General features: G+C 43.6%; 1 protein-coding gene across 3 annotated transcripts in view; it reads left to right on the top strand.

The window, feature by feature from the left end:
• Window positions 1-26,992, top strand: part of LOC142109180 (threonine--tRNA ligase 1, cytoplasmic-like) — a 111,020-nt gene extending 84,028 nt beyond the window's left edge. The window contains exons 3-19 of one of the 3 annotated variants that reach the window (XM_075193269.1): window positions 489-670; window positions 749-872; window positions 2,637-2,758; window positions 4,592-4,706; window positions 6,320-6,381; window positions 6,509-6,587; window positions 8,436-8,582; window positions 9,246-9,344; window positions 13,162-13,328; window positions 15,537-15,699; window positions 16,955-17,092; window positions 17,195-17,272; window positions 20,461-20,561; window positions 23,834-23,938; window positions 24,939-25,011; window positions 25,144-25,258; window positions 26,753-26,992. In XM_075193269.1, the coding sequence (XP_075049370.1) occupies window positions 489-670; window positions 749-872; window positions 2,637-2,758; window positions 4,592-4,706; window positions 6,320-6,381; window positions 6,509-6,587; window positions 8,436-8,582; window positions 9,246-9,344; window positions 13,162-13,328; window positions 15,537-15,699; window positions 16,955-17,092; window positions 17,195-17,272; window positions 20,461-20,561; window positions 23,834-23,938; window positions 24,939-25,011; window positions 25,144-25,258; window positions 26,753-26,901 (2,019 nt within the window). In that variant the 3' untranslated portion in view covers window positions 26,902-26,992. Of the gene's footprint in view, window positions 1-488; window positions 671-748; window positions 873-2,636; window positions 2,759-4,588; window positions 4,707-6,319; window positions 6,382-6,508; window positions 6,588-8,435; window positions 8,583-9,245; window positions 9,345-13,161; window positions 13,329-15,536; window positions 15,700-16,954; window positions 17,093-17,194; window positions 17,273-20,460; window positions 20,562-23,833; window positions 23,939-24,938; window positions 25,012-25,143; window positions 25,259-26,752 lie in introns of all 3 variants that reach the window. The other 2 variants (XM_075193268.1, XM_075193270.1) reach the window with 2 other exon arrangements.
• The last annotated feature ends 315 nt before the right edge of the window (window positions 26,993-27,307 follow it).

Here is a 27,307-nt window from a genome sequence, read left to right as displayed (position 1 = left end):
ACATCTGCACTGTGTAATAAGCAAACAAAAAGAAAATGAAAGGTAGGTTTCCCTGTGACCCATCCACCTGGAAGCTCTGTTTGGTATAGAGCAAGTCAGCCTGTATAAAAGTGTAGCGTTAGCCTTAAGCTATCCCTGAAAGCAGATTTGTCTATTGGCCTGGATAAGGTTATATAAACGTCAAACAACCTTACCACTAATTCATCCCTCCACACAACCACCGACAGTCTCTATCTATGGCCATTCCTGACTTACAACAATTGATTAGACTGAAGCAATTCATCATTTAATAGACATTTAAAAAAGAATCTTCAGAACTGTCTGTATGTTGTCATTAAGAATTGCACGTTATCGGTAGAGCCCCAAATGCATTCTGTTACGATTTCAATAGCAGCACTGTTTTTTTTTTTTATTATTATTTATTTTGATCATTTCATGTGAAATTTTCTTACGTGTACTAGTTCTCAATTGCCGTATTTCTTTTCCAGCACAAAGTTCTGCCAGAGTTTATTCGCGATCGGCTTCGGTATTTCGAGAAGCTATGGCAGCGTTATGAGGCCAGGCTTGCAGATAGAGAGTCCTGTCCCATCAAAATCTCCTTACCGGATGGGAGGGTAGTGAGTGGGGAGTCATGGAGAACCACTCCTTATGAACTAGCCATAAAAACTGGGTGAGTTCTCTTTATCATCCTCTTATTTTAAATCGCAGTCACCACAGAGGCTGGATGTTTCCCTGGTCTTTTCAGCAGGTCGGGTTCACCGCACAGCATCGTAGCTGCCCGAGTAAATGGTGTGGTGTATGATCTGAGCAGACCACTAGAAGAAGATGCTGACCTTGACTTTCTCACTTTTGATTCCAGTGATGGACAAGCTGTGAGTATATAACCCACTATGAACTTTGGTGGTGGTGTTGCTTAAAGTGGCTAATCCTATATTATATTTGTATTCCTTATCTTGCAGGGGTCAGTATTGCATTATGCTCCACACAGAAGTTTTGTTAAGCTGGGTACACACTACACAGTTTTCATCCAATAATCGGCTAAATCGGCCGACATACAACCTCTCGTTCAAAAGTGGGGTCAGTGTGTGCAGTGACACGATGGTTAACAGTCTGCCCAAATGGACGATTATCGCCTCATTTGGTTGGTCGTACCGTTTAATATTTTCGTTCCAATCTCGTTTCCGTTGTGGATTGGTCGGAAGTTTATACACACTACACAACAGTGAGTACGAAATTACAGTCATTGCTCACGACAACATAACTGTAAAAAGTCGCTAAAGGGACGTCTGCTCTTCCCTTTATCGTCCTAAACAAGGCTAGTATGTATGCAGTCCATGGACCGAGCGATCGGAACATCGGTCGCATGTAAAATCGATCGGCATAAAAAGTTGGTCGAAATTTCTGTAGTGTGTACCCAGCTTTAGTCATACCGTATGCAGATTATAGATAGGAGCAACGGTAGAAGATGTTCTCAAACCGGTTATATTTTCACATGCATCCTATATGCTTATGAATTAATTGGCAGGAATTCAATTGGTCGCGTTGCTCTCGAAAGTAACACGACCTGCGCACGATTACCATTAGTTCGGTAATTTTTAACTCTGATTTTATGAATGGTAATAGTGCGCAGGCCTTGGTACTTTCAAGAGTAACGCGGCCAATTTAATCCCCACCCCCCCATTGAATAGAGAAGACTTTCCCCTGATATTGTACAAAATAGTATATTAGATTAGCTGTTAATTCGAGTGGGGTACAGAATAATGATGCTGATTATTCCGACAACACTTACCCGACGTCTTCACACCGAAGGGCTCCTTCCCGACCAGGCTTCAGGACGACTGATGAGCCAACCGACTGGAAGCAACCGCGATGAATGAAGAAACCGCCACGGCTTGATGACTTCACTGATATCCGCGACGCTGTTATCGGTGCTGTTAAGGGCGTAATGTAAGTGTGGCCTTGGACAATGTACTTTACAAAGCGTTGTACAGTGACGTCAACAAGCCGTGGCGGCTTCTTCATTCATCGCGGTTGCTTCCAGTCGTTTGGCACATCAGTCGTCCTGGAGCCTCGTCGGGAAGGAGACCTTTGGTGTGTAGATGTTTGGGTAGTCAGCATTAATGTGCTGACTACCACCGGTTAATTCGTCTGTGATACATGAGTCCAAGAAATATTCATTTCAAAACAGGTGAAAGAGAGTGGACCTATAAAATAGAGTAATAGTTATGTGTGTATCCTTATGGTTTATTTATACAACGGCAGCATATTACGGAGTGCTGTACGGAGAATGTTTAATCGTTAGATGTCCTCTCACTTTGGTTTTATGTGAGGTTACAGATCTCAATCGTCCCTCCTCACCAAGGTAGTTAGATATCGTACTTTAAGCAAGTTATTATAACATAAAAAATATGCAGAAAACATTGACTACGTGCACAACAAAGTTTGTGTACCAAAACAAAACAAAACCTAAAACACATTCAGCAAGAAATAAATGTATTTAAATGGAACGTAGTACTCAGTAAATTTGCTTTGTTACCTTTTAAGTTATGGAGTATTTGCCTCAAATACGTTGAAGTGTTTCATTACCTCTAAGAGCTTCTATTCTTTATGGAGCCGTCTTTTATGTCGTTGTTTAGATATTTTGGCATTCAAGTGCCCACGTCCTCGGGGCAGCTCTGGAGCAGTTCTATGGAGGGCTCTTGTGCCACGGACCCAACACCGAGAATGGGTATTTCTATGATATACATCTGGACAATAGGTAACAGCAGCCAAGTTTGTGTGTTATGTTGTTTGTGTTTGTATACTGCTGTACACGTCGCCCTTTAATGATTCTGTTTCGTACCCTACTTGTACTTGAATTATGTCGCATCACAAGGCTCTGCTTAGGCGCAGCAGGGAGTATTAAAGTTGTAATGCGTCAAGAGGCTTAATTGAAAGGAAAAAAAAATCCCTCTTATTTGGTGCATTGGGGGACACAAGTGGTTTGGGATAGATCTTGCCTCTTGGAAGTTGTTCAGGGAGTAAGCAAAAAGGTACTTCGTTTGCAAGCTATGGCTAGTTAGTTTTCAATGTGCTATCAGTAGGCAACTTTAACAGAACTGCAGTTGAATGTCATTAGCAATGAAGGTAATTGTTGTGCAAGTGGTACTTTTAAAAACCTCTTAGATGGACTAAATAAAATAGAGGAAGAAAATATTTATTGAAAATACAGATGAAACGTAAACTGTTTCTGTGTTGCAATTTTTTAGGTGTAGTGGTATACATAGCATAAGTTCCTTTTATTAACTAAAGTGCCCAGTGTGTTATGTATCTAAGGTTGTCTTCATGGTATTATGCAGAATATAATGTACAGGAGGCCTTAGGAGATTGAGGTTGATAGCTTGCTGGGTGGATTAGACTAATGCATATAGGGCGCATACACTGGATATGTGATATGATGAAGCATCTTGCAATACAGAGAACTCGCCCTTAAATAGTGTTACATATTTCTGGCAAGTGTGACAGTGAGGCTTCCATACTGGAATTATAGACTTTTCAAAGCGGTTATCCTCTGGGTAAGAATCTTGTCCTTGTTGAGGTTTGATTTTTTTTAATTGTACAGGTTCTTTCTCCCCGGACGTGTTGCTCAATCAATTTATAGGTTCGTAGCAGGTGCTTGAATGGTGGGGTTATCCGGAAAGGATCTACGAGAAAAATCCCCCAGCACACTGCTATAACCAGCAAAGGAGCTGCTATTTCTACTTGTACATAAAAATGCAGAAATCTCAGTTGCACATATTTGCAAATGTATGGTAAGCAGAGCCGGATTAACAATAGGGCTAAAGGGGCTACAGCCCAGGGGCCTCAGGCAGCTGGGGGGCCCGCCAGCATTCTTCGGATCGCCCCCGGCTCCGACTGTCACCTGTTCAAGGAGAATGGCAGGCAGCGAACAGCAAATGTTATGCTGTTACCTGCCTGCTGTCACTGTAGTACTTCTGTGGTGCGCAGTAATCTCCTTACTGAGGAAATCTCGTGAGAGTGAGACTATGAGCCATAGTCTCGCTCTTACGAGATCTCCTCCTTAGTAAGGAGATTACAGCGCGCCGCGGAAGCCCTACATGGAGTTGAACAACAGAAGGAGGTAAGCTCACGGGGGTGGGGGTTGGGGCTCATGGGGGTGGGTCCTCGCAGTACCCTTAGCCCCGTCAAGGTGCTTTTGTTAATAGGGTGGTCCTAACTCTAAACAGTGAGCGTCCCCAAGAGGTACACCAAAAAGTCCCCAAATGGCAATATATCACTAGCAATACCCATCAGCTACTGATACCAAACATATTGTCATTAGCGATATTCTTGATGCTGTTAGTGCCTTTCCTACCCCCCATTTTATCGCCTTCCCTCATCTCTGATTCTTTTCCCCCTCCCCGTTTCCATTGGTATAACACACAAAACTTAGAGAAACATCTTGTATATTCATATTTTTTTGGAGTACTGTGATGTTTGTATTAATGTTGTCTCCTCCTTAAATAAAGCATTTACAAAAAATAAGTAGATATCATCCTTGCTGAATAAGCCCAGATTACTGGATGCTTTGTTTTCCCTTCATTTCTAGCAGTGTGTTGGGCAGTGAACTTCCCGATTTGGAAGCAGTCTGTAAAGATATAGTTAAACAGAAGCTCCCCTTCCAGCGACTGGAAGTGACACAGGAAGACCTGCTGGAACTGTTCAAGGTGAGGCATTCATGTCCCTCTATGTAACACAAGCGCAGTGTCTGTGTGCGCAGTGTCTGCGTGGCGGCCCCCCCCAGCTCGGTGGCGCAGTGTCTGCGTGGCGCCCCCCCCCAGCTCGGTGGCGCAGTGTCTGCGTGGCGGCCCCCCCCAGCTCGGTGGCGCAGTGTCTGCGTGGCGCCCCCCCTCCAGCTCGGTGGCGCAGTGTCTGCGTGGCGCCCCCCCCCCCCCCAGCTCGGTGGCGCAGTGTCTGCGTGGCGGCCCCCCCCAGCTCGGTGTCTGCGTGGCGGCCCCCCCAGCTCGGTGGCGCAGTGTCTGCGTGGCGCCCCCCCCCCCAGCTCGGTGGCGCAGTGTCTGCGTGGCGCCCCCCCAGCTCGGTGGCGCAGTGTCTGCGTGGCGCCCCCCCAGCTCGGTGGCGCAGTGTCTGCGTGGAGGTCCCCCCCCCAGCTCGGTGGCGCAGTGTCTGCGTGGAGGTCCCCCCCCAGCTCGGTGGCGCAGTGTCTACGTGGCGCCCCCCCCCCCCCCCCCCCAGCTCGGTGGCGCAGTGTCTGCATGGCGCTCTTCCCCCCCTCCCCCTGCCCCAGCTCTGTGGCGCAGTGTCTGCGTGGCACCCCCCCAGCTCTGTGGCGCAGTGTCTGCGTGGCGCCCCCCCCCCCCCCACAGCTCTGTGGCGCAGTGTCTGCGTGGTGCCCCCCCCAGCTCTGTGGCGCAGTGTCTGCGTGGCGCCCCCCCCCCACCACCCCAGCTCTGTGATACCGGGGTGTGCTTCCTCCGGGATCATCGGGAATGCAACTCTAGGAAGATAGGGGCCAGAAACGACTTACCTGCTTCCTCTATGGTAGCTTAGGCAGTAAACAGAAGCCATATTCTATACAAATGTATATGTTCTTTTTTGGAGGGGGTGGAGGAAATAAAATGTCAAATAATGTTTATCTTATTTATTTTGGAATCACAGTGTGTGCACGATCAAAATGTATCTAATGCTGGTCATACACGTTACAATCCCACCATGTTGCAGTATGACTATATCTGAAATTAGGCCACACACAGTCTGATTACAGTGATCTAATATAAAGAGACTGGAAATTGGCTAACCCACCATTTAAGTTGGTCTGATTTCCTCTTACACATGCACCGATATGGCAAATTGTGCAACTTTATTTTCCACCTTTTTCGATCAAAACCAATCCAATTAGATTTCTTCTTGAAATGAGAACGCACTGTGCAGTGGTTGGTCAGTCCTTGTAAAATTCCCCGCTGGACTGCTTGGGTAGGAACATGACCTATTTCATATGGATGCTAACAATACCTACTTCCCTGTGGGACGTCCTTTGTTCTTTCTCTCTGATATTACTGGTTTATTTAAAATTGTTGTCCTCATCGTTGTCATCCGTTTGCAAATAAGTAGTATCTGTAACTCTCCTATTATTTGTACAACCTGAGAATAAACACTTTGGTAGGTCAGACAGAATGCAAAACCTGTTTGAATGTATTATAAACTATAGTAGAATTTATTCTACCAGCCATGTGTAATCAGTCATTCCATTAATGTTACATTACTGGTATGTACCTCAAATATTAATATTTTGATTTTTAATTTTATTTTTCATTTTCAGCATAACCGATTTAAAATGCAAATAATTGAAGAGAAAGTAGAGACGACAACAACTGTTTACAGGTAACGGAAGTGTAATGTATTCGTATCTTACCGAGCAATCTGGCAGCCGTCATTAGTTCCTCTTAGGATGTTGGTATCTTGCAGTTATAATCACAGCGCTGGTAAGATGAATTATTTCTCGTTTCAGATGCGGTTCTTTGGTTGACCTCTGCCGAGGGCCCCATGTCATGCACACGGGGCAAATTAAAGCCATTCGACTCCTCAAGGTCAGGCAATAATAATCACCTAAAACTGGACACTTGTTGAAATACATTCGTTTAGACTTGTCCAGCAAACAATTGCAGACATAAGACACAAAGGCACTTGTAACTCTGGAGTAAATTGATCTAGCTGTATTGTGGGGATACAAAACATTCTATCTGCAGCGTGATTGATGGTTCTCCTCACCGCCATTCATGACCAGGCCATATTTTTCCATTTTGGTTGTGTCTTTTTTTTACAGGGATTAATTATAGATATCGGTCTACCCAGATGAGTTCTTTATAGATTATATTTTTGTGACTTTTTATAGCTTCCTTTTGATAGAATAGCAGAATAAATCTTTTACTTTGGGCTGTATATAGTAACCATACAATTATACCCTAATTACTTCAATGCAATTAGCGTTACCAAACAGTGACCTTGTTGTGATTGGCCGCTGTTGCTACTTGGACACCAGGCACTCTCTTCATGTGTCAGCTGCGCCCCACCGTGGTGTTCCCGCTTGTAGGAGAATCGTCTCTGCCACTACCAGGCCCTTCACCAACACTTGGAAACGCTTGCTTATTTGTAGTTTGTGTGGCTGCTGCAGCGCTAGAGACTGTGGCTGGATCCTCAGAACCCAGTGTTGGCTAACCTGTGACACTCCAGGTGTTGTAAAACTACAAGTCCCAGCATGCTTTGCCAATATATAGCAGCTTATTGCTGGAAGGGTGTGCTGGCACTTGTAGTTTCACAACACCTAGAGGGACACGGTCATAACCCCTTACTTTGGACCAGGGCGGCTCGGTAGCGAGCGGAACATTGATTCAGGGAACTGGGTTCAGCACAGGGTTTAATTAGCTATCTTGAAGGAATAGAGCATGATCTATTAGAATAGTAATGTTTATTTATCACTTATCATATTTATAATTATTATTAATAGAGCTGTTATTCATTCAGCGCTTTCCCTTGTACCTGGTACATCGCTTCCCTTTTTGAAGCTTATCCACACAACTAATAGAGCCCCCCCCCCCTCCCCCCGTCCTTTAAACCATTCCAGGTTGATTCACTTACCTTGTTCACACTTATAAATTGTACTTGGGGTGGTTTTTCCTTCCTGTCTCCATGCACTGCTGGTATGAAGGTGGCTTGGCCACCTCTCCACCCTGGCATTACTAAGGCTAAGTACCTTCTGTGATTCCTGCTCTGTGGTCTACCCCCAGCTCCAGAGGGATGGTAGGCAAACACTGGGGCAGCAGTCCCACTACTGCCGTAGCCAGAAGTCTTTAAACTCGGCTGTGGAGCTTTGCTCCCTAGAGCCTCTAGGGGGCAGCGCAGTGCCAGTATTTTATAATGCTTCCAGGATTACCCAAGTATTGCTGGTTGTCTTACACTTATTCTTGTGGGGTTCACGTAAACCCTGCTTGAGATTTAATGTAGCTGTTTCCATCGCTGCCTTCCTTGTTCGTGGAACTCTGGAGCATGGAAGGCAGGCAACACCCCCAAGTCCCACGGAATCCACACTGGACCATAATGATAGAGGATTTCCGTGGCACACCACATACTGGAGCGATGGCCTAACGCCACTCAATGCTCCCTGAACCCCCTTACACCACCAAGGTACCAATTGTGACATCTTTCAACCATTTAAACATGTTAAAGCCTTTTCACCACAGTGTATAGATGCGCTAAATACATTTTGCAAAGTCATAAATTGGTTAACAATCCATTACTTAGACGACAAGCAAACAAAGGTAAGGAAGCTGCTCTTAGATTGTGCTTAGAAACGTTGAAATGACAAATGAGATCCTGCTTGTGACACGCTAATCTGATCGCTAGCCTCGGAGCATCACATCTCTCCTTCTTCATAACAGAACTCGTCAGCCTTTTGGAGGGCGGATCCTACACAGGAAACACTACAGAGAGTGTATGGGATTTCTTTTCCTGATGCTAAACAGTTGAAAGATTGGGAGAGAGCTCAGGAAGAGGCGATCAGCCGGGACCACCGCAAAATAGGAAAGGTAATGGTCTACTTTATGGCATTATAAATATGAGGTACACCTTTTTAAAGCTTCAAATCAGATTTCATTTTGAACCAAACGGAATAATTGACAATTTTGTTTAAAAGGCTCCTAAATGGTCACAGACGTTGTCTGTTGGTGAGAGATTGGGCCCTATGATGAATACAAACACAGTTATGTGGTTACGGACCAATCGAATTTCAGGAACATGCTTATCGGTTTTAATAGGATTTTTTATTGTGCATGGCGATCCTTTTGGGGCCACACTACAGAATATGGCCATGTGTACAGCTGCCCCCATCTCTGCTGTCGGGCTAGGCTTGGTATCTCTGCATCATGGCTGGCATTAAGGACTAACACGGTATTTAAACTTATTCAATCCTTGGTATATAACCTGTTCGTAAAAGGCACTATAGTCTGTGACGCCTGTGACCCTCCTTGAACTACGGCAGAAATGCATTTAATGGTTTGTACAAAAATCTCTCAAGATTGAGGCTCTGACTTGGATGTTTCCTACTGGCTAAAGTTTTGCACCGCTTGCAATCGGTGATAGCTGCAGTCTGCATCAGGTTTCTGGGAACAGATCTTCCTATTGCCAAGTCTGGTTAGCACGGAAGCCGTATGCTCAGTATTTATCAGTAAATCTTGTCCTTTCTCTTCTAGGACCAGGGTTTGTTTTTCTTCCATGAATGGAGTCCTGGAAGTTGTTTCTTCCTTCCAAAAGGAGCTCACATCTACAATGTCCTGATAGAGTTCATCAAGGTATTTACCTATTTTCACTGTGCCACACACACATATATATCATAAGGCTGTTCATTACTGAGCTGAATAATATACGCTAAGTAACTGGCTAGATTTGTCCACCATATTCTCACTGCTCTGCAGCAGATGTTAGCAGAGAGGTGCTTCTTCTCTAACAGTGATTAGCAGTCGGGCAGTATGCTCTGTAGCAGATGTTAGCAGAGAGGGGCTTCTTCTCTAACAGTGATTAGCAGTCGGGCAGTATGCTCTGCAGCAGATGTTAGCAGAGAGGGGCTTCTTCTCTAACAGTGATTAGCAGTCGGGCAGTATGCTCTGCAGCAGATGTTAGCAGAGAGGGGCTTCTTCTCTAACAGTGATTAGCAGTCGGGCAGTATGCTCTGCAGCAGATGTTAGCAGAGAGGGGCTTCTTCTCTAACAGTGATTAGCAGTCAGGCAGTATGCTCTGCAGCAGATGTTAGCAGAGAGGGGCTTCTTCTCTAACAGTGATTAGCAGTCGGGCAGTATGCTCTGCAGCAGATGTTAGCAGAGAGGGGCTTCTTCTCTAACAGTGATTAGCAGTCGGGCAGTATGCTCTGCAGCAGATGTTAGCAGAGAGGGGCTTCTTCTCTAACAGTGATTAGCAGTCGGGCAGTATGCTCTGCAGCAGATGTTAGAAGAGAGGGGCTTCTTCTCTAACAGTGATTAGCAGTCGGGCAGTATGCTCTGCAGAGATGTTAGCAGAGAGGGGCTTCTTCTCTAACAGTGATTAGCAGTCGGGCAGTATGCTCTGCAGCAGATGTTAGCAGAGAGGGGCTTCTTCTCTAACAGTGATTAGCAGTCGGGCAGTATGCTCTGCAGCAGATGTTAGCAGAGAGGGGCTTCTTCTCTAACAGTGATTAGCAGTCGGGCAGTATGCTCTGCAGCAGATGTTAGCAGAGAGGGGCTTCTTCTCTAACAGTGATTAGCAGTCGGGCAGTATGCTCTGCAGCAGATGTTAGCAGAGAGGTGCTTCTTCTCTAACAGTGATTAGCAGTCGGGCAGTATGCTCTGCAGCAGATGTTAGCAGAGAGGGGCTTCTTCTCTAACAGTGATTAGCAGTCGGGCAGTATGCTCTGCAGCAGATGTTAGCAGAGAGGGGCTTCTTCTCTAACAGTGATTAGCAGTCGGGCAGTATGCTCTGCAGCAGATGTTAGCAGAGAGGGGCTTCTTCTCTAACAGTGATTAGCAGTCGGGCAGTATGCTCTGCAGCAGATGTTAGCAGAGAGGGGCTTCTTCTCTAACAGTGATTAGCAGTCGGGCAGTATGCTCTGCAGAGATGTTAGCAGAGAGGGGCTTCTTCTCTAACAGTGATTAGCAGTCGGGCAGTATGCTCTGCAGCAGATGCACAGTTTGGATTAGTTTATCCATACACAGGGACATTGATGTTGCAGCACCTCACTCTCAACTGTTTGGCCAACGTTGGATCCCATCAGGACACTTGGATAAATAGTTGGGAGGAACTTCAGATTTCAGTAATGAAGTGGGGAGGTAATTCTTTACTTTTAAACAGAGCTGCCATTAAATGTCGGGTTAACAACCACCAATGTATTTTCCCCTCATAGTTCGTTTTGGTGTTTGGTGAAAAGGATAGAGTCCTCTTGCTATCAGCTATGAAGACTTCCACTGATTCCTGGCTGTTGCATCCACTTTTAGCTGATCAGAATAGTAGGTTTCCTAAAAGCCATTTCCCTGATATTTAATTTAAGACGATCTTTGTGGATCAATCTATGTAATGTAACCTCAGAAACATGGGTGTATAAATGTATAGAAATAACAATTAGGTGCCTCCAAAAGTGTGCAGTAGAACTCTGGTGACCTGTGGTGTACACCACAACCTCAACATACTTGTTTTGAAAAAAACTTTAAAGCAGGCCTGTCCAACCTGCGGCCCTCCAGGTGTTGTGAAACTACAAGTCCCAGCATGCCCTTCCAGCTGTCAACTGGTTGTCTACTGGCAAAGCATGCTGGGGCTTGTAGTTTCACAACACCTGGAGGGCCGCAGGTTGGACAGGCCTGCTTTAAAGGGTCACCTTATATCAACCCCATCCTAGCAAGATAACTGGTATACAGGGGCAAGCTGGCCCGGGGGGGCGGGGGGGAGCGGGCCCCCCTGGGCTGCTCGGTCAGACCGCTATTAGGGCCGGGATGTAGGCCGGCCAGCCGGCCGCCCCCCCGGGTGCAATATAGCACATTGGCCGCATCACATGACAGGGATGCGGCCGCGTCATCAATGCATGGCCACATCCCGTTTCATGCGATGCGGCCGCCTGTGTGCCCCCCGGGCTTCCCTATCCCAGCCCGCGCCTGCTGGTATAGGAGGGCACATTTAACAGACAGCGCAGCATACTCCTAATATAGGAGAACTGGCTCATATGGGTTGCAATTAAACTCGCATATGAGATAAGGATGACCGGTTTGTCATCAGTTCCTTTTCTAGGAAAATTCAGGATGTTTGTATGTTACATATGTCTGACTCCTTCCTAGAATTTCCTCCAGATGGCGCTCTCATGCAGAACATAATAGAAACGCCAATAGTGGAGATCCAGTTATTACCATTAGTACATGAGCGGAGCCTTTCCTCCAATATTTTATTTTATTGTCGTCTTCTCATCACCACACAATCGACTTCCAAGTCTCAGTCATCATGACGGATATTAGGATAGCCTTCTATAGAACCGCACACGTGTGGGAGACTGAAGCACTGTACAGTGATATATTACATGTAATGCAATTAAACTCCTATTTGGGATGAGAATTACAGGCCTTTCAAAAGTTTATTTTATTGGAAATTGCAAGTTGTTTGTCTGTTACATACATCTCAATTCTTCCCATAATTTCCTCCAGATGGCATGCCCATGCAAAATATGGAGAAAACAGAAACTCCAATCATAAAAATACACATAAAATAGTTAAAGTGTATCCCCCTAAGGCAGGGTTTCCCAAACCCAGTCCTCAGGGCTCCCCAACAGTGCAGGTTTTCTGGATCTCATGTGACATAATTAGGACCATCTGTGGATCTGTTACAATGTGTCAGTCAGTAATGAATACACCTGTGCTTCAGCAAGGAGATATGGAAAACCTGCACTGTTGGGGAGCCCTGAGGACTGGGTTTGGGAAACCCTGCCCTAAGGTGTTGCAAATATCCAACTCACATATCCACAGCATAGCTCACGCAGCCAATTCCGGGAGTAAGCTGTACAAAGGTGTGTACTGATATCCGGATGTGGAGCTTGGAGTACCTTGTACCGTACATCATTACTGCGTTTCAGCTAAAGCCTTTATCACAATGGACCACATGCACAGTACATCATATACTTCAGCTTTCAGTAACAAGACACTTATGTATTGGAAAGTAAACAAACATCTTATACTGTATACATTTGTCTGGAACTTTTAACACCAGTTTGCTGTAACATCATCTAGAGGACCTTGAGACAAGTAGGTTAAGAGACATTTAAAATATGTGTTATTAATACCTTTAGAAACATCTTTTCTTTTCTACAATAATGAAGTGTAAACATACATGCAGTTAACCATTCAAAGTTGATGAATTGTGAGATGTTCTTAAATACAATGCCAAGTTCTGCCACTGAAAGTAATTGTCGCCTATGCTAATTTAATTGGTTGCATTCTGCAAGTGCTCATCTGCGTGTTCTGTATGAGTGACTCATGTATGTACTATTCGCTCCACCATATGTGCTATCGTTGTTCAGATGGGAGTAATGACGCTGTACTCTGAAGAGTTTTCTGTCACTGATAACAGAGAGATCCCTGTGTGCTCCTCTATCACCCCATGCAGGCTGAGTACAGAAAGCGGGGTTTTACTGAAGTTATTACGCCAAACATGTACAACAAGAGCCTCTGGGAGCAGTCTGGGCACTGGGACCACTATGGCGAGCACATGTTCTCTTTCACTGTGGAAGAGGAGACTTTCTCTCTGAAGCCGATGAACTGCCCCGGTCACTGGTGAGTCGCAGCATGAAAGGTGTTGACCGGATGCCACACAGGTACGCAGAGAGCAGGAGTGGTAACACAGATGTGCTGTGTGATCATCAGCTTACTATTCATGAGTAAGAGCTGCCAAGACTGCCTGTTGAGCCGTTCGTGACGGAATTCTCGGGAACACGTCGCTAAGCGTTAACCTACACATATAGATGCAAGATGAGCGTATCCAGGTTTTAGTCTGCCAGAAGGGGCACATGGCTCATGTGCAAATAAGTAATTTGATTATTTTGTGCCTTTTTTTAATATTTGATAGATACCTTTTGTTACCTTATTAAAAAGCTGCAATCCAGGGGAAGATCTATAGTGTTTAGGGGAAGTGGTTTACCATGTATATTGCCCTTGTAACAAAAATATATCTGTTTGTTTGGATCTGAATTTCCTGTGTGGTATTATTATTATTATTATTATTATTATTATTATTATTATTATTATTATTAATAATAATAATATTTTTATCATCTGTGATTTATAAGGCGCCACAAAGGGTCCGCAGCGCCGCACATGACATATACAGTGAGTTATTTCTGGGATAATGAGTGAAAGTGATGATAGAAATCAGCGAGAAATAGGCTGAAGCGTAAGACAATAGGGCTAGGGAAGCAGGCAAAGAGGTACAGAGGGTGATGGAATCCTCCACTTTCATATGGGAGACCCTGCAGATAATGTATGCCTTTTTGTTGGAGGTTACGTTTTCTTTAAAATGACACCCACATAAATACACTACATCTATCTCTCTCCCCCCTTATATTATCAAATACCCAAAACAAACACCTTATGCTTCCCCCCACCTTCCCCTCAAATCCAGCAGAAGTTTAATCCCATCCTACCCCCCAAAACTGCACAATTTTGATCGGCTGACAGTAGAAGGAAAGAGCCTTCTCGGAGTATCCTCCACTTCACAGCACGTATTTGATAGACTGCCACAGACACAATGCATTTCCAAGCAGGGGTTGGAGCCTGTTCCACATATTCATGGAAACAGAAGGCTGATCAGATATTTGTGCACACAGTCTTATGATTGGCAGTTCATCTGCCGATGGATCATTAACCTTGCTGGCATTATAAACCCACTTCTTATATAGGGAGAGGGACAAACTGAATAGATCATTGGGAACTATATTGCCTCCCTCTATATACCAGGCGAAGAGTAATTGTTAGCGATTTAAGTGACTCTTAGAGAGCAAATTAGATATTATACTTGTAGAACCATCTTTAGAACATACGGAAAGTCACAGTTGTCACTGCTCCAGGACTGTGTGCTATATTAATCGGTGAACATACTTAATTTTAATGTGCACTAGCGAAGAGAGTTCATCTGTGGCAAGAAAACTTTAAATACAGAAATGAAATGGAACCATTCTCTGAGTGAAAAGGACCATATGAGGTCATCTCTAGCCTCTCGGATGCTGTTTCAGCACTTCATCAGGTCTACATAGATGATTTGGAACAGCATCATCCTGCTAATATACCAGGAAAAGTAATTTCTATATATTAAGTAGCTCTTTTAGGTAACTGTACAGTCAATTAAACATTAGCCTTGCATGGACGTTTTACAAAGCATATGAAAGGTGACGGTTTTAACAATGCAGAATAAACTTTGTTTGATGGCTTAGTAGACGATGCCCATGTAACAAGAGAGAACAGGTTGAGGTCACGTTTGTTTAAAAGATGAACTTTTATGGCATCTGCATTTTGGTTCTTGGGGTGATGCAAGTGTAAAAGTTATCTGTGTGTAACGTATTTAATCAGTCTGTTTTTTTTGTATTTTGTTTTTTAATGTGTTACGGATTGTAGCTGACTGTTTGACTCCTTTGCATGCTTTGTCCTATTGAACTGGTGATTATTATATTAATAAAGGTGTTAATCATAAACTTGATCCATCAAGTGCTTTATCTATATTTATTTGGGGCTTCTGCACTCTCCATTGCTATATACACCTGGAGCTGACTGCTGTTCATTTGATAAAGTTTATTGTAATTATGTTTGTTCCTCTGGCAGGGGATAGATTGACACCTTCTCATTGTAGAACGTGTGTCGCCCTTTTACTTGGTCAGTCGCTCAGAATCTTAATCTCCCAATGCTTGTTTTTGTATGTTTAAATTGTGACTAGTTTTATAAATGGCCTATTTGTTTTTTGACACCATAAATAGTTGGTTTGTCACTTTTCAGCTTGATGTTTGACCATCGGCCCCGGTCGTGGAGGGAGCTGCCGCTGAGACTAGCTGATTTTGGGGTATTGCACAGAAATGAGCTGTCGGGGGCCCTATCGGGACTGACGCGCGTTCGTCGCTTCCAGCAAGACGATGCCCACATTTTCTGCTCGATGGATCAGGTGAGACCATCTGTGACTTGTTGATAATCTCGACCAATTACAAGAGAGCACAGAAGGCTAGCTTCACACCGGCAGTCCTTACTTGTAGAATTAGCCATCATTTACCAAGTGCACAGCAATTACATCCATGGTCACATGACCTGCGTGTGATAGCAAGGGTTTCACTCATGTTACACTGATTAATGGAATCTCTGAACCTAACGCTGCCATCACCTGAGGTTTAAAGGGATTTTTGCATTCAGATAATTCTATTGCCCAGACATATTTATTAATTATATCCTAGAGCAAAATTAAATGAGCTCAAGTCATGTGCATTGGATACAAATTGAATATACGCAGTAGATCCAGAGCCTGATTAAGACCACATGGGTCCGTAGGCAAGATGCTAGTTTAGGACCCTTTTTCTCACCCCCTTTGTCGAAAATTCCACAGAAAAAGAGGTTGGGGTAATTGGGCCCAAATGGTCCCTAGACAGGAGCCTAGGTTGCCTAATGGATGATCTGGCTCTGAGCAGACCACTTGTATATAAAGGTGCCCATACTGTTTTTATTTGGATGGAGATTTTACAGCTGGTGAGCAGGCAGTTGTTAAGGTATATGAAACAAACGGTCCCGCTACGGGTTATTGGCACACACGATAGATTGAGGAGACAATTTAAATAGATATGATGTCAATATAGTGGTTAGATATAAAAAAAAGTACACAAGTCAATCCAGTCACCCACTGCTGCAAACCCGTGGTTTATTGTATATCAACCACCATTAACACTAGGTCGGACAAAAAGGAATAAAATTGGTTGCGCTGTGGAAACCTTCAGCTTATGTATTGTTATACATCAAACTTTACAATGATATCTGCCTTTAGCCAGTGCACAGCTAATGGGTATAGAGCGATCACAATGAACTTATCCTGAACTGGCACAGTTAGCAGCGTTTGGAGATTTTAAGTGACACACATAAAATAACATTTGTGTTCATTAAGTCCTCTTATATATACTTGGATGTATCCAGCCCTTGTCAGAATTTGAGTTGACAAGATTGTTTTAAAAAGTTTGTATAGGATTTAAGTCTCAGCACAGCCCAGTGGATTAATTAATCATGTTAACAACATGACTATTGTAATGAGCTGGTTAAAAGAAGAACGGAATTCCGTGCATTAAATGCCAATGCGACACTAATTTAATTCAGAAGTTCCAGAATCTGCTTTTTGTTTTCTTAAATTCACATTCTAATGCATCTGCTATTGACTTCGCCAGCTTGAATCGGAAATCAGCGGCTGTCTGGACTTCCTCCGCGCAGTGTACTCTGTGTTTGGGTTCACGTTTAAACTGTTCCTCTCCACCCGTCCCGAACAGTATATGGGAGAGCTGGAGGTCTGGCAGAAGGCTGAACAGGTTTGCCATTGCTTTAAACAAATTTGAAGCACTGCATTATTTTCTTTGGTTCACCTGGTTAGCCGATTACTTCAGCAGAGTTTATACCTAAATCTCTTGCAGGAACTTCAGACAAGTTTGAATGGGTTTGATCTTCCATGGGAATTGAATCCAGGAGATGGCGCATTTTATGGTCCAAAGGTTAGTTTCCCCTCTGATGTTTTGAAAATTTGGACTGTGAGCAAAAAGTTGTGGGAGACTGAAAATGGAATAGGAATTTTGCTGTTTGCAGATGTATGTGACTGTTGTGTTTATATTTGTGTATTAAGGTACATAATCCACATACTGTAACCCATTTTACCCCACTGCCCTTCTCTGTAATTAATTTATCCTCCACCAGTACCCGCCTCCCTCCCCCTTCCATGTAATTAGTAAATTACAGGGGGAGTGAAGAGCAGGGTGTGTGTGGGGGGGATTTAAATTTTGTAAGCAGCAAAACGGTCTACCCTGCAAGCTAAGGTAATGTGCCTGCTATTGGGAAGTGACAGCTATACGTTTGCACCCTGATATCGTGTCATTTCTTCTTGCATACAGGACAAGAGAAGTGGTGTTATTCTGCTGTCTCTACATATTTATTAAAAGCAGATGCTGAGAATTAGCAGCTTTAGGAAAAACAGTCCACATACAAGGAACGGATGCTGTGCGTTTTGTCATGATTACAAAACAGCATTGTTTCTGGAAGATTTAAGGAGGAATTCCAGAGAAAAATGAAATGGACACAAATGAATATGGTAGTTGCATGGAAGACATTAATCATTTGCCAAACACGATGCACAATGTGCATCAATCTGTTATTCATCCATCCAAATTGCCTTCTCTCAATTGTTGAGACAGCTATTGGATAAGAAGTGTAAGTCTACTGTCTGCCAGCGATTCCCATACAACGTGTCTTTGCATATTAGAACACATCAGCAGTGGGCAAACGGCCTTTTCAAATAAAAATTATTGAGTTGCAGTGAGATTCAAACATATTTGTTCTCGGATCTCGCTGTCCCTGAATCTTTTCACCGCCCAAAGAGTGGCAGCAGATGTAAGTGATAAGAATCGCACACGAGTGAAAAGAATGTAATAGAGCTTTTTGTATGTATACCTTCTATGGGGAAATAACATACATGCAAAAGCATCGAGTGCAAAAACTGGGAATTGAATTCTACATAGTAAAATGCCTATAAAATGTTTACAAATGTGACCACATTAGTGGCCTGTATTTCTGGCACTTGTTTCTCTTGCCTACGTAGTTTAGATTTGTTTTGGAAGGTTTTGTTATTTTCCTTTCTATGCTGAGTGACTCCTCGCTGGTTACACGGCATTAGTCATTTTATTTCTGCCAAAAAATCCACGTATCACTAGTAACTGGCAGTATAGATTACGTAATAGACGTTTCCTAGATGAGTATAATCTCTTGAAAAGGACCCAATTGTTTTTTTTTTTTTACTGGCCTGGGTGGTTCTTAAATTGTGTATATGTTGAATCTTACCTCCCCCCAGGGAATATGGAGTTTTCCACAGTTACCTCAAACATTGCTCAACTCCAGCCGGACGAGTTTGTGGTTGTCTGTGTGACACAGTTCGTGTTACCGGATTCACGCCTGTTTCTGGCGAGCTGTCAATGGTATACCACAAGCTGTAAATGTCATCCCGTTTCCTTTGCTGACAGTAGTACGCTAGATAAGCTCCTTGTCTCATATGCCTCTCTGTATTTGTAATATATAGTCTTCTATTTTACATGGGGGGGAACAAATAGAACACTCGCTTTTACTTAGCAGGAAATAGACAAATAAAATGTACAAAGATGTGAATAGTACTTCCTCAGAATCACAGTACACACTCATATATCTATTAGACGTGTATACCTGCAAGCGAGTGTTCGCCAAGACACTTTACAGGTTTCCACCTGCTTGCTCCTGGACCCCGATAGTATTTAGAGACATGGGGGACACAGCTGTCTTTTGTGTTGTTGGTTCGTTCAGGTTTTCTCCCACTTTCCAAAGACCTATTAGTAGGTTAATTGACTTCTGTGCCAGTGGTAAAGGAATTCATGCTGCCCCTATATAAATATTGGATGATGGTGATAGATAATGTAAATACCTTTCATATATTAGCTTGGCTACAGTGGATTGTAGAAGGGGGAGTATACCTATATTGTCCCTAAAGTTCTTTTCATTCCTCTATGCTGTAACGTTGTTCTGGACATTTTTCTCTTGCACATACAGTTGGGGGACACTGCCCACCTTGGGAGTATAGGGGGCGCTGTAGGAGTAACGGCACTAAAAACTTGACTAGCCTGCTCCCCTTCCCTCTCTGTCCCCTCCTGCAGGAGGCACTCAGGTTTTTTTAATCGTGCCTACGAGTTGGGCGCGTTTTTTAGTGTAGCTTTTATTTTCTACAGTTTTAATAAATTTTGGTGCTATTTCTGAGCAGCGTTCACTTAGTGAACACCGCAGCTACTTCAGTGAGAGTGCCCATGGTGTTTTAGTGCCCTCCCTCCTCCCAGAAAAAGGGTCACCTGGCACTGTAAGAGAGTGCTCAGGACCCAGTCACTTTCAGGAAGGTGTCGCGGGACGATACGGGAGCATGCTTCGGCAAACCATGTCTGCAGTGGTGGCGGAGCTACCAGCGGTCTTTGCCTTGGAGGGTGGCGGGGAGGGGGGGGAGGCAGGCTTGCACAGGATGCCATCCCAAAAACAGGGCGCATGACTCCTGGACTTCACCACCGGTCCGTTTGGTGGTGGGAGCGCACGTGCTGCTCTTACGGTAGCAGTGGGTTTGTTCCGCTGCAGATGCCAGGGTAAGGGGTGTGATGTCCAGAAAATACATCCTGGACCTCGTGGGGATACCTCAACGACCCCCATCTTCCTTGGGATCGAGTCAGAAAAGGGGGCCCTTCAGGGGGCTGTCTAATTTCTACCAGCTTCAGAAGTGACTGTCCTCGTTCTGTAGGGGTAGAGAGGTTTGGGTTACTATTCCATCATTTCCTCATGCAAAAACCGGGTTCGACTTTCTCTTTCTCTTAACACAGTTGAGTGACACTGCGTTCTCAACCACCGTTCAGTTCAGTGTTCTGTTGGTTGTGTTTTGCCCTTTCTTCTAAACTGAGTAGATTCGGCTGGAGGGGCATAGATGGGAGGGGAGCAGGCTAGACAAGTATTTAGTGCCATTACTCCAACAGCGCCCTCTATACCCCAAGGTGAGCAGTGTCCCCCAACTATGTTGAGAGAGAGAGAGATTTTACCGTAAGCAAAAAAATCTTTTTTGGGAGGCGTGATTACAGAGCTGCGGAATATAACCACGCTCTGCATGTAACCAGGTATTTTTTTTTCTCCGTTCCAGATTGATATCCAGATTCAAGATGCCATGGGGCGCTACCACCAATGCGCCACCATCCAGCTGGACTTTCAGCTACCAATCCGCTTCAACCTTAGCTATGTGGGGTACGTTCTCATTCTCGGAAATGATTAAAGGTACTTTTGCAAAACTAACAGGAGGTGACAGGTTTTCTTGGCATGAGAAAATGAGCTGGCGTCTGTGTTTTGTGGAGGCGAACGCCAAGTGCCCAAGGCTGCTTAATGAGGTAAACTGTAATGTGTCATGTACTCACAGGAGATCTTTCTTTGTGGTGTTGTTAGACATGTAAGTATTTAAACGAGCAGTCTATCTTTTTCTCTGCTTTCAAGGTGCATGAGATAGAGATGTGGGTGTGTGTATAAACTGCATTTTATTGTAATTTGCTACCATAAAGGGCATATATGTCCAGAATAAATAATTTAAACGTTTGCTTGAGTAGAGTAAAAAGTAAGTTATTCCCAGTGGACCTGATACATAACTACTATATGAAAATGGGTCTGACCATTTGAAGTACAAAATATTTCTCTTCCTTTAAAGGATAATATCACAAGTGATACCTCATCTCCAGTGTTCACCTACTTGGGGACCGGCGGGCACTTGTTCTAAGCTCACCACCAGTGTGAACCCGGTAGATCATGGTTGAGCAATCTTAAGATCGGTTCCCTAGAATCTGTTTTTGCAGTCCATGGGTTAAGACAGGGTTTCCCAAACCCAGTCCTCGGGGCTCCCTAACAGGGCAGGTTTTCCATATCTCCTTGCTGGAGCACAGGGTTTAATCATTACTGACTGACACATTGTAACAGATCCACAGGTGGTCCTAATTATGTCACATGTGATCCTGAAAACCTGCACTGTTAGGGAGCCCTGAGGACTGGGTTTGGGAAACCCTGGGTTAAGATGTAGAATACACTCTATTAAGAACCGCCTATTTTGGGGTGCCAAAAAAATGGCACTCCAAAACACTTGGGGCTAGATTTACTAAGCTGCGGGTTTGAAAAGTGGGGATGTTGCCTATAGCAACCAATCAGATTCTAGCTGTCATTTTGTAGAAGGTACTAAATAAATGACAGCTAGAATCTGATTGGTTGCTATAGGCAACATCCCCACTTTTTCAAACCCGCAGCTTAGTAAATCTAGCCCTTGGAGTCACAGGTAACACAAAAGCAAACAAACCTCTGCAACATTGCACTTTAAGAAGTGGAGGCTTTAGGAAGTTCTGCACTACTTGATGTTTAATAAGTTCAGTGGAGTTTCTCGTCCCTCTGTGATTTTCGGGCATGCCTGGCTCGCCACACCAGGGACACATAGATCCTGGGCTTTCTGAGCTGCCTCAGCACCTGGCCAGAGGACCAAGGTATCCCGCCTATGGTCAGAGGGGTCATGACCTGATCCTAGCCAAAAGGTCTAGAACCAACCCTGACTTTTTTTTTTTTTTCTTCTGCTTATTGAAAAATATATACTTTATTTTTTTAAAAAAAATAAAAATAAATACATAAAGACATTACCTTTGAGTACAAATGTCATAAATTGTGCCATCCTACACTATAGATAATGTACTACGCTATTCATTCATCGCTTTAAACAAGACGAACAATGGTTTGAGGGGGGCAGGTAGGTGATGAGGGTAATAGCAGGCCCTGTGCTTTTTGATAGACATATGTAAGAGAATGGTGCATTAATAGGACAAGACATTCAACAAAGTTCAAGTAGTATGAAGGGTAAAGGAGAATTACAGGCACAAGGCTTTATTGAAATACAGACACAGATTGGGCGAGAAGAGGTGTTTAATACTCTTCTTCCTCAGCGACTGTCCATGATGGAATAGTCTCTTAGGCTGTGAATCGGTCTGTGATAGTGTTAGACATCTTCTCCATTTTCAAAAAGAGGCGATTCCTGGCAAGCCATAAAGCGTTAACACAGCACGCGGCAGTCCTTGATATAATGGACCGTATCCCTGGGTAGGGCAAGGCTGTCTAAAATCATGTGTCCGGAATGCCACGGGTCTGGTCGGGGTTCACTATCTGTCCGATGACAGCCTTTAGCCGTTTGGCTATTACCTTGATAAGGGAATTGTAGTCCACGTTCAGGAGAGAGATGAGACACCAATTTTTAAGATCACATCTCTCCCCCTTCCTGTTATACAAGATCGTGATCATTTCCTCGCTCAGGGACAGAGGCATTCTGCCCTCCACAGCTATCTCTTCGCACAGCTCTACCAGGTCTGGTCCAATGAGGTTCCACAGCGTTACATAGAGCTCCACTTTGAGACCATCTACCTAGCTTAAAGGATTTAGCAGCAGAGTGTACCTCCTTCCGCATTAGGGGAGCGTCCATTGCTGCTTTCCCTGCAGGTTCATTAGTGTGATGACTGATAGGAACTTATCAGCCACCTTTTTGTCTGATGTGTTTGGGAGTAGCAGTTGTCGTAGTAGTCTAACTAACGGAGTGGAGTGGAGAGAAGCAGATCTGCTAGTTCAGCCGTTGGTCCGAGTGACTGCAGTGTATGTGAGCAACAGTGTATGTGAGCAACGTGTGCTCACAACGTGTGCTCACAATTGATGTCTAAAGACCACGCACTTTAACCTACATAACAGAGAGCTTTCAGACTTTTTTTTTTTTAGTTGCCTGGAAACGTGCAAATCATTTAAAAATGACACCGCTTCCCAAAGGTACTTGAGTAGATAAGGTTAATTTTTGGGGGAGTTTTTCCCTGATTAAGAAGAATTCCTTGTATGCAGATAAGCTCCCGACCTAGTATCTCCTCGTTCTGAAAAGTATGCAAATAAAAACCAATCGTGAACACGCATTTGTTTTTTTGTTAGTAGAGGGTGTGATTTTTATGTAACCTCCAACAGCAGGTACTTTTTTTTTTTTTTTTAAAACAGGTAAAATGGGCAGACTGAATGCAGTAAGTGATCATTTAGCAATCTTCCATGATAAAGTAAATGGAATAAATGTATGTATATATATATAGACATAATTTCAATATATAATTTCTTCTTGCCCATGGATTGATAGGTATATGTTTTAAAATTTGGGGTCCTTGTGTCGACATAACAATTAATGGTTGACCGTATATGATGAAAAATGTGTAATTTTTTTTTTACCTGTGTCTATATTTAGTTGAAAAACAAATCTGTTCAAAAAAATTTTTTTATTACATTGGAAATAAAACTTTAAGGATTACATAACCATACATAAAACTGCTTTTATGAGGACATTATTGTTTACCTGGACTTGCTAAGTGAAGCACAACAGAAATATAATAAATAATGTATATCATTTATGAAATAGAATGTTGTGTTTTGCTGTGAAGAGAGCGATATTCACCTAAAGCCCCTTCTGTTCCCTGTCGCAGTAAAGCGGATGGTACGGTAGAGAGGCCGGTAATGATCCACCGTGCTGTGCTGGGCTCTGTGGAGAGGATGTTGGCTATCCTGGCTGAGAATTATGCCGGGAAGTGGTACGTTTGTCTCTACATCAGCTAATTAATGTGATGGGTCTGTCAGTGGCTGAACAGTTCGCGGAAATAAGTTACTGACGGCAACGAGATAATAATTTGTGGTCGGTGGACTATATGTTTAAAGGGAGGCAAACTAACCACACAAAGTTATTTGCTTTGTGTTCTGGAAAGCAAATGAGAAAATACTGCTCATTATTACATTCTGTCTTTGATCAGTTTATCATTTTTTTTATGTTATTGTTTTGTGGGGAACAATGAGTTGGTGGAAACGGCAGGGAAGCCGTGAGTAGTCTCTTCTACACTCCCTCTTATCAAAGGTCTGCTAAGAGAGTAAAATATTGAAGGAGGGGCATATTTGGGTTGGAGATTTATTTAGCACACAGGAAAAGGTCTTATATGGAAAGTCAAAAGTCCTCCAGAACAATGGTGGTGGTTCAAGTAGGCTGTGTGTGTTTTTTTTTTGTTATTATATAAATAGATTTCTTTATAAATCTATTAAATTGCCCTTTTTTTTTATAAAAAAAAGATTCCCAAAACAATGAGTGCTTTTTAATTATAAGATTAACTCCACATACTAGCAAACACATTTAGCTACATCCGTAAAATAGAAAAGTCACAAAGCAGGGGGGGTAAATGTATCAAGCTGAGAGTTTTCCAGCGTGTTTGAAAAAGTGGAGATGTTGCGTATAGCAACCAATCAGATTCTAGCTGTCATGTTGTAGAATGTACTAAATAAATGATAGCTAGAATCTGATTGGTTTTTCAAACCCGCCGGAAAACTCTCCGCTTGATACATTTACCCCCAGGAGTTGGATTGTATGCTGTATCCTAGTAATATCATAAAACATTAGTGTGCAGTAACAAACCTATATTTGAGTGCAAAAGTTAAAAAGAAGAAAATGTTGTTATCATGATAGATGGCCTGAACATTATTAAGCAGCTTGTCTGCTGTTTCAGTACTCCGTTTCCATATGAAAACTAAACATTGTGTCTTCTCCAGGCCTTTCTGGCTCTCGCCATTCCAGGTTATGGTGGTCCCTACTGGAACCAGTACTGAGGATTATGCCCAGGAGGTAAGAGACCGTATTACCCCTTTCAACAATTGGAGGACCTGTTTCTTATTGGTCAACTGTTGTGAGTGAGAGGTCTGACAGTGTACAGTATAATGTGTGTATGTCAGACTGTGTTATTTATGTGTCTGGCAGGTATACAGAATCATTCATGACGGAGGCTTTATGGTGGATGTTGATGCAGACCGAGGAACTACCTTCAACAAGAAAATCCGCAAAGCTCAACTGGCACAATACAACTTCATCCTGGGTATTTGATCTTACTAATCATTATGTCATCCCAGTTAGATCGCTTCAAGTATTAAAGAGCTCACCCTGGTGTATTATACATGCCTTTATTTTTATTTATAATGCACTAATAATATTACGCAGCGCTGTACAGAGAATATATGGTCACTCACATCGGTCCCTGTCCCATTGGAGCTTACAATCTAAATTCTTTACTACACACAAACTAGTCTATTTGTCAGCAAACAGTTAACCTACCAGTATGTTGTTGTAGTGTGGGAGGAAACCCACACAAACCCGGGGAAATCATACAAACTCCACAAAGATAGGGTCCTGGTCGGAGTCAAACTCATGACCCCCCGGCTCTGTTAGGCAGCAATGTTAACCACTGAGCCATTGTGCCTAGATTTCCACCAAGGTGCTTGGTTTTGTGGCGCACGTTGGCAGCATCAGTGGCAGAGCCGAAGTGTTGCAGATTGGAGACATTGGGCAGATTGAGGTTTTGCCAAGACAAGTATTGAGTAGGTGCGCTCAGGGCACTTCGTATTTTTCAGTGCAACAATTAGATTTAATGTTACTGAGGGAGATTATTGAAACAAAATAAAGGAGTGGAGAGTGTGCAGATGGGCTCAGAGCTGGTGGTCTCCAAGGGTAAACTTTTAACCATTTCCTGTCTTAATCCTGCACCCTTTCAACAGAGAAGCGCCTTTAATAGACGCACTCCGAGCAATGAAATAACATTCACACACACACTACATTGCTACATGCAACAGCTCTGATTCCCCTCCCTCTCATACTTAATTTAAGCCATAAATTCGGCTGCATTTAAGAGAAAAATAGAAAACTAATTTAATGACATTAGTGGTAATAAAGAGGTAGGAAGTTGGGCTTAACGTAATCTAAGTATAAAGTTGCATGTTGCACATCTGGGGTAATTCTAGAATTTTACACCGTGAAATAACCTTATGTAACCAGTTTAGTTGTATTATGCTGACCTCTGGCATAATCACTTATGGTCATCAGTGCCAGTTTGGAAACAGATGTAAAGTGAATGTTCTCAACTAATAATTATATGCAACCCTGTAAAGATGTTAGTGGTTCTCCTACCAACTAAGTACGCCTTCTGAAACATGTGTGAAGAAATGAATTGCTGACTCTCAAAGTGACTCATGGGCCTGTTCCAATTATATTGGGTTCATTTTATCTGAGGTCAGCTGTGCTCAGCCACACGTAAATACAAGTGAGTTTTTCATCTGTATCCAGTTAAGGATTATTGATGGCAGAGTATGCTCGACAATATTAGTGTCTAAACCAGGCCTGGCCAACCTGTGGCTATCAGGCACTGTGAAACTACAAGTCCCAGCATGCTTTGCAGTAAATAGCCAGCCGATAGCTGGCAAGGCATGCTGGGACATTAAGTTTCACCACTGCTGGAGAGCCACAGGTTGGCCAGTCTTGTTCTAAACCATGCTAAATGCGTTGTATCATACCAAATACTTCCTATCTTGCTCTGCAGTGGTCGGGGAGAAGGAAAAGCAGAACAACACTGTCAACGTACGGACAAGAGACAGCAGGCAGCATGGAGAGTGCAGCCTAACGGAACTGGTCATAAGGTTGGCTGGGCTGCGAGAGTCACGTGTTGGGAATGCGGAGGAGATCTTCTGATTCTTCTAGGTTACATGTTGCTTTATTGAGTGGCTGAGAAGCAGCGGCGGATGCACGGGGGGGGGGGGGGGGTGGTGCGATCGCCCCCCCTAGCAGGGGCTTGCTGCCGGCGGCTGCACACTATGTGCAGGTTTGTTCGGCAGTGACAGGCAGGGCCAGCGTGCTGCCCGGCCGCTCTGATTGTGTTTTAAACAGAGCATCCGGGCAGCACACTGTCCCTACCTGTCACTGCTAAACGGACCTGCACATAGTATGCAGCCGCCGGCAGCTTTAGATGTAAAAAAAAAGGGGGCGGGCCTAAATTGACCCCCCCCTAAATTGCCCCGGGTAGAAGAATTCTCTAGATCCGCCCCTGCTGAGAAGTTAAATCGCAAATTCTACAGTAGAATCATAGCATAATATATGG

The sequence above is a fragment of the Mixophyes fleayi genome, chromosome 12 (genome assembly GCF_038048845.1).
Source record: "Mixophyes fleayi isolate aMixFle1 chromosome 12, aMixFle1.hap1, whole genome shotgun sequence".
Taxonomy (NCBI): Eukaryota; Metazoa; Chordata; class Amphibia; order Anura; family Limnodynastidae; genus Mixophyes; species Mixophyes fleayi.
Note: the sequence above shows the minus strand (reverse complement) of the source record. Positions and strands in the feature narration are given on the sequence as shown.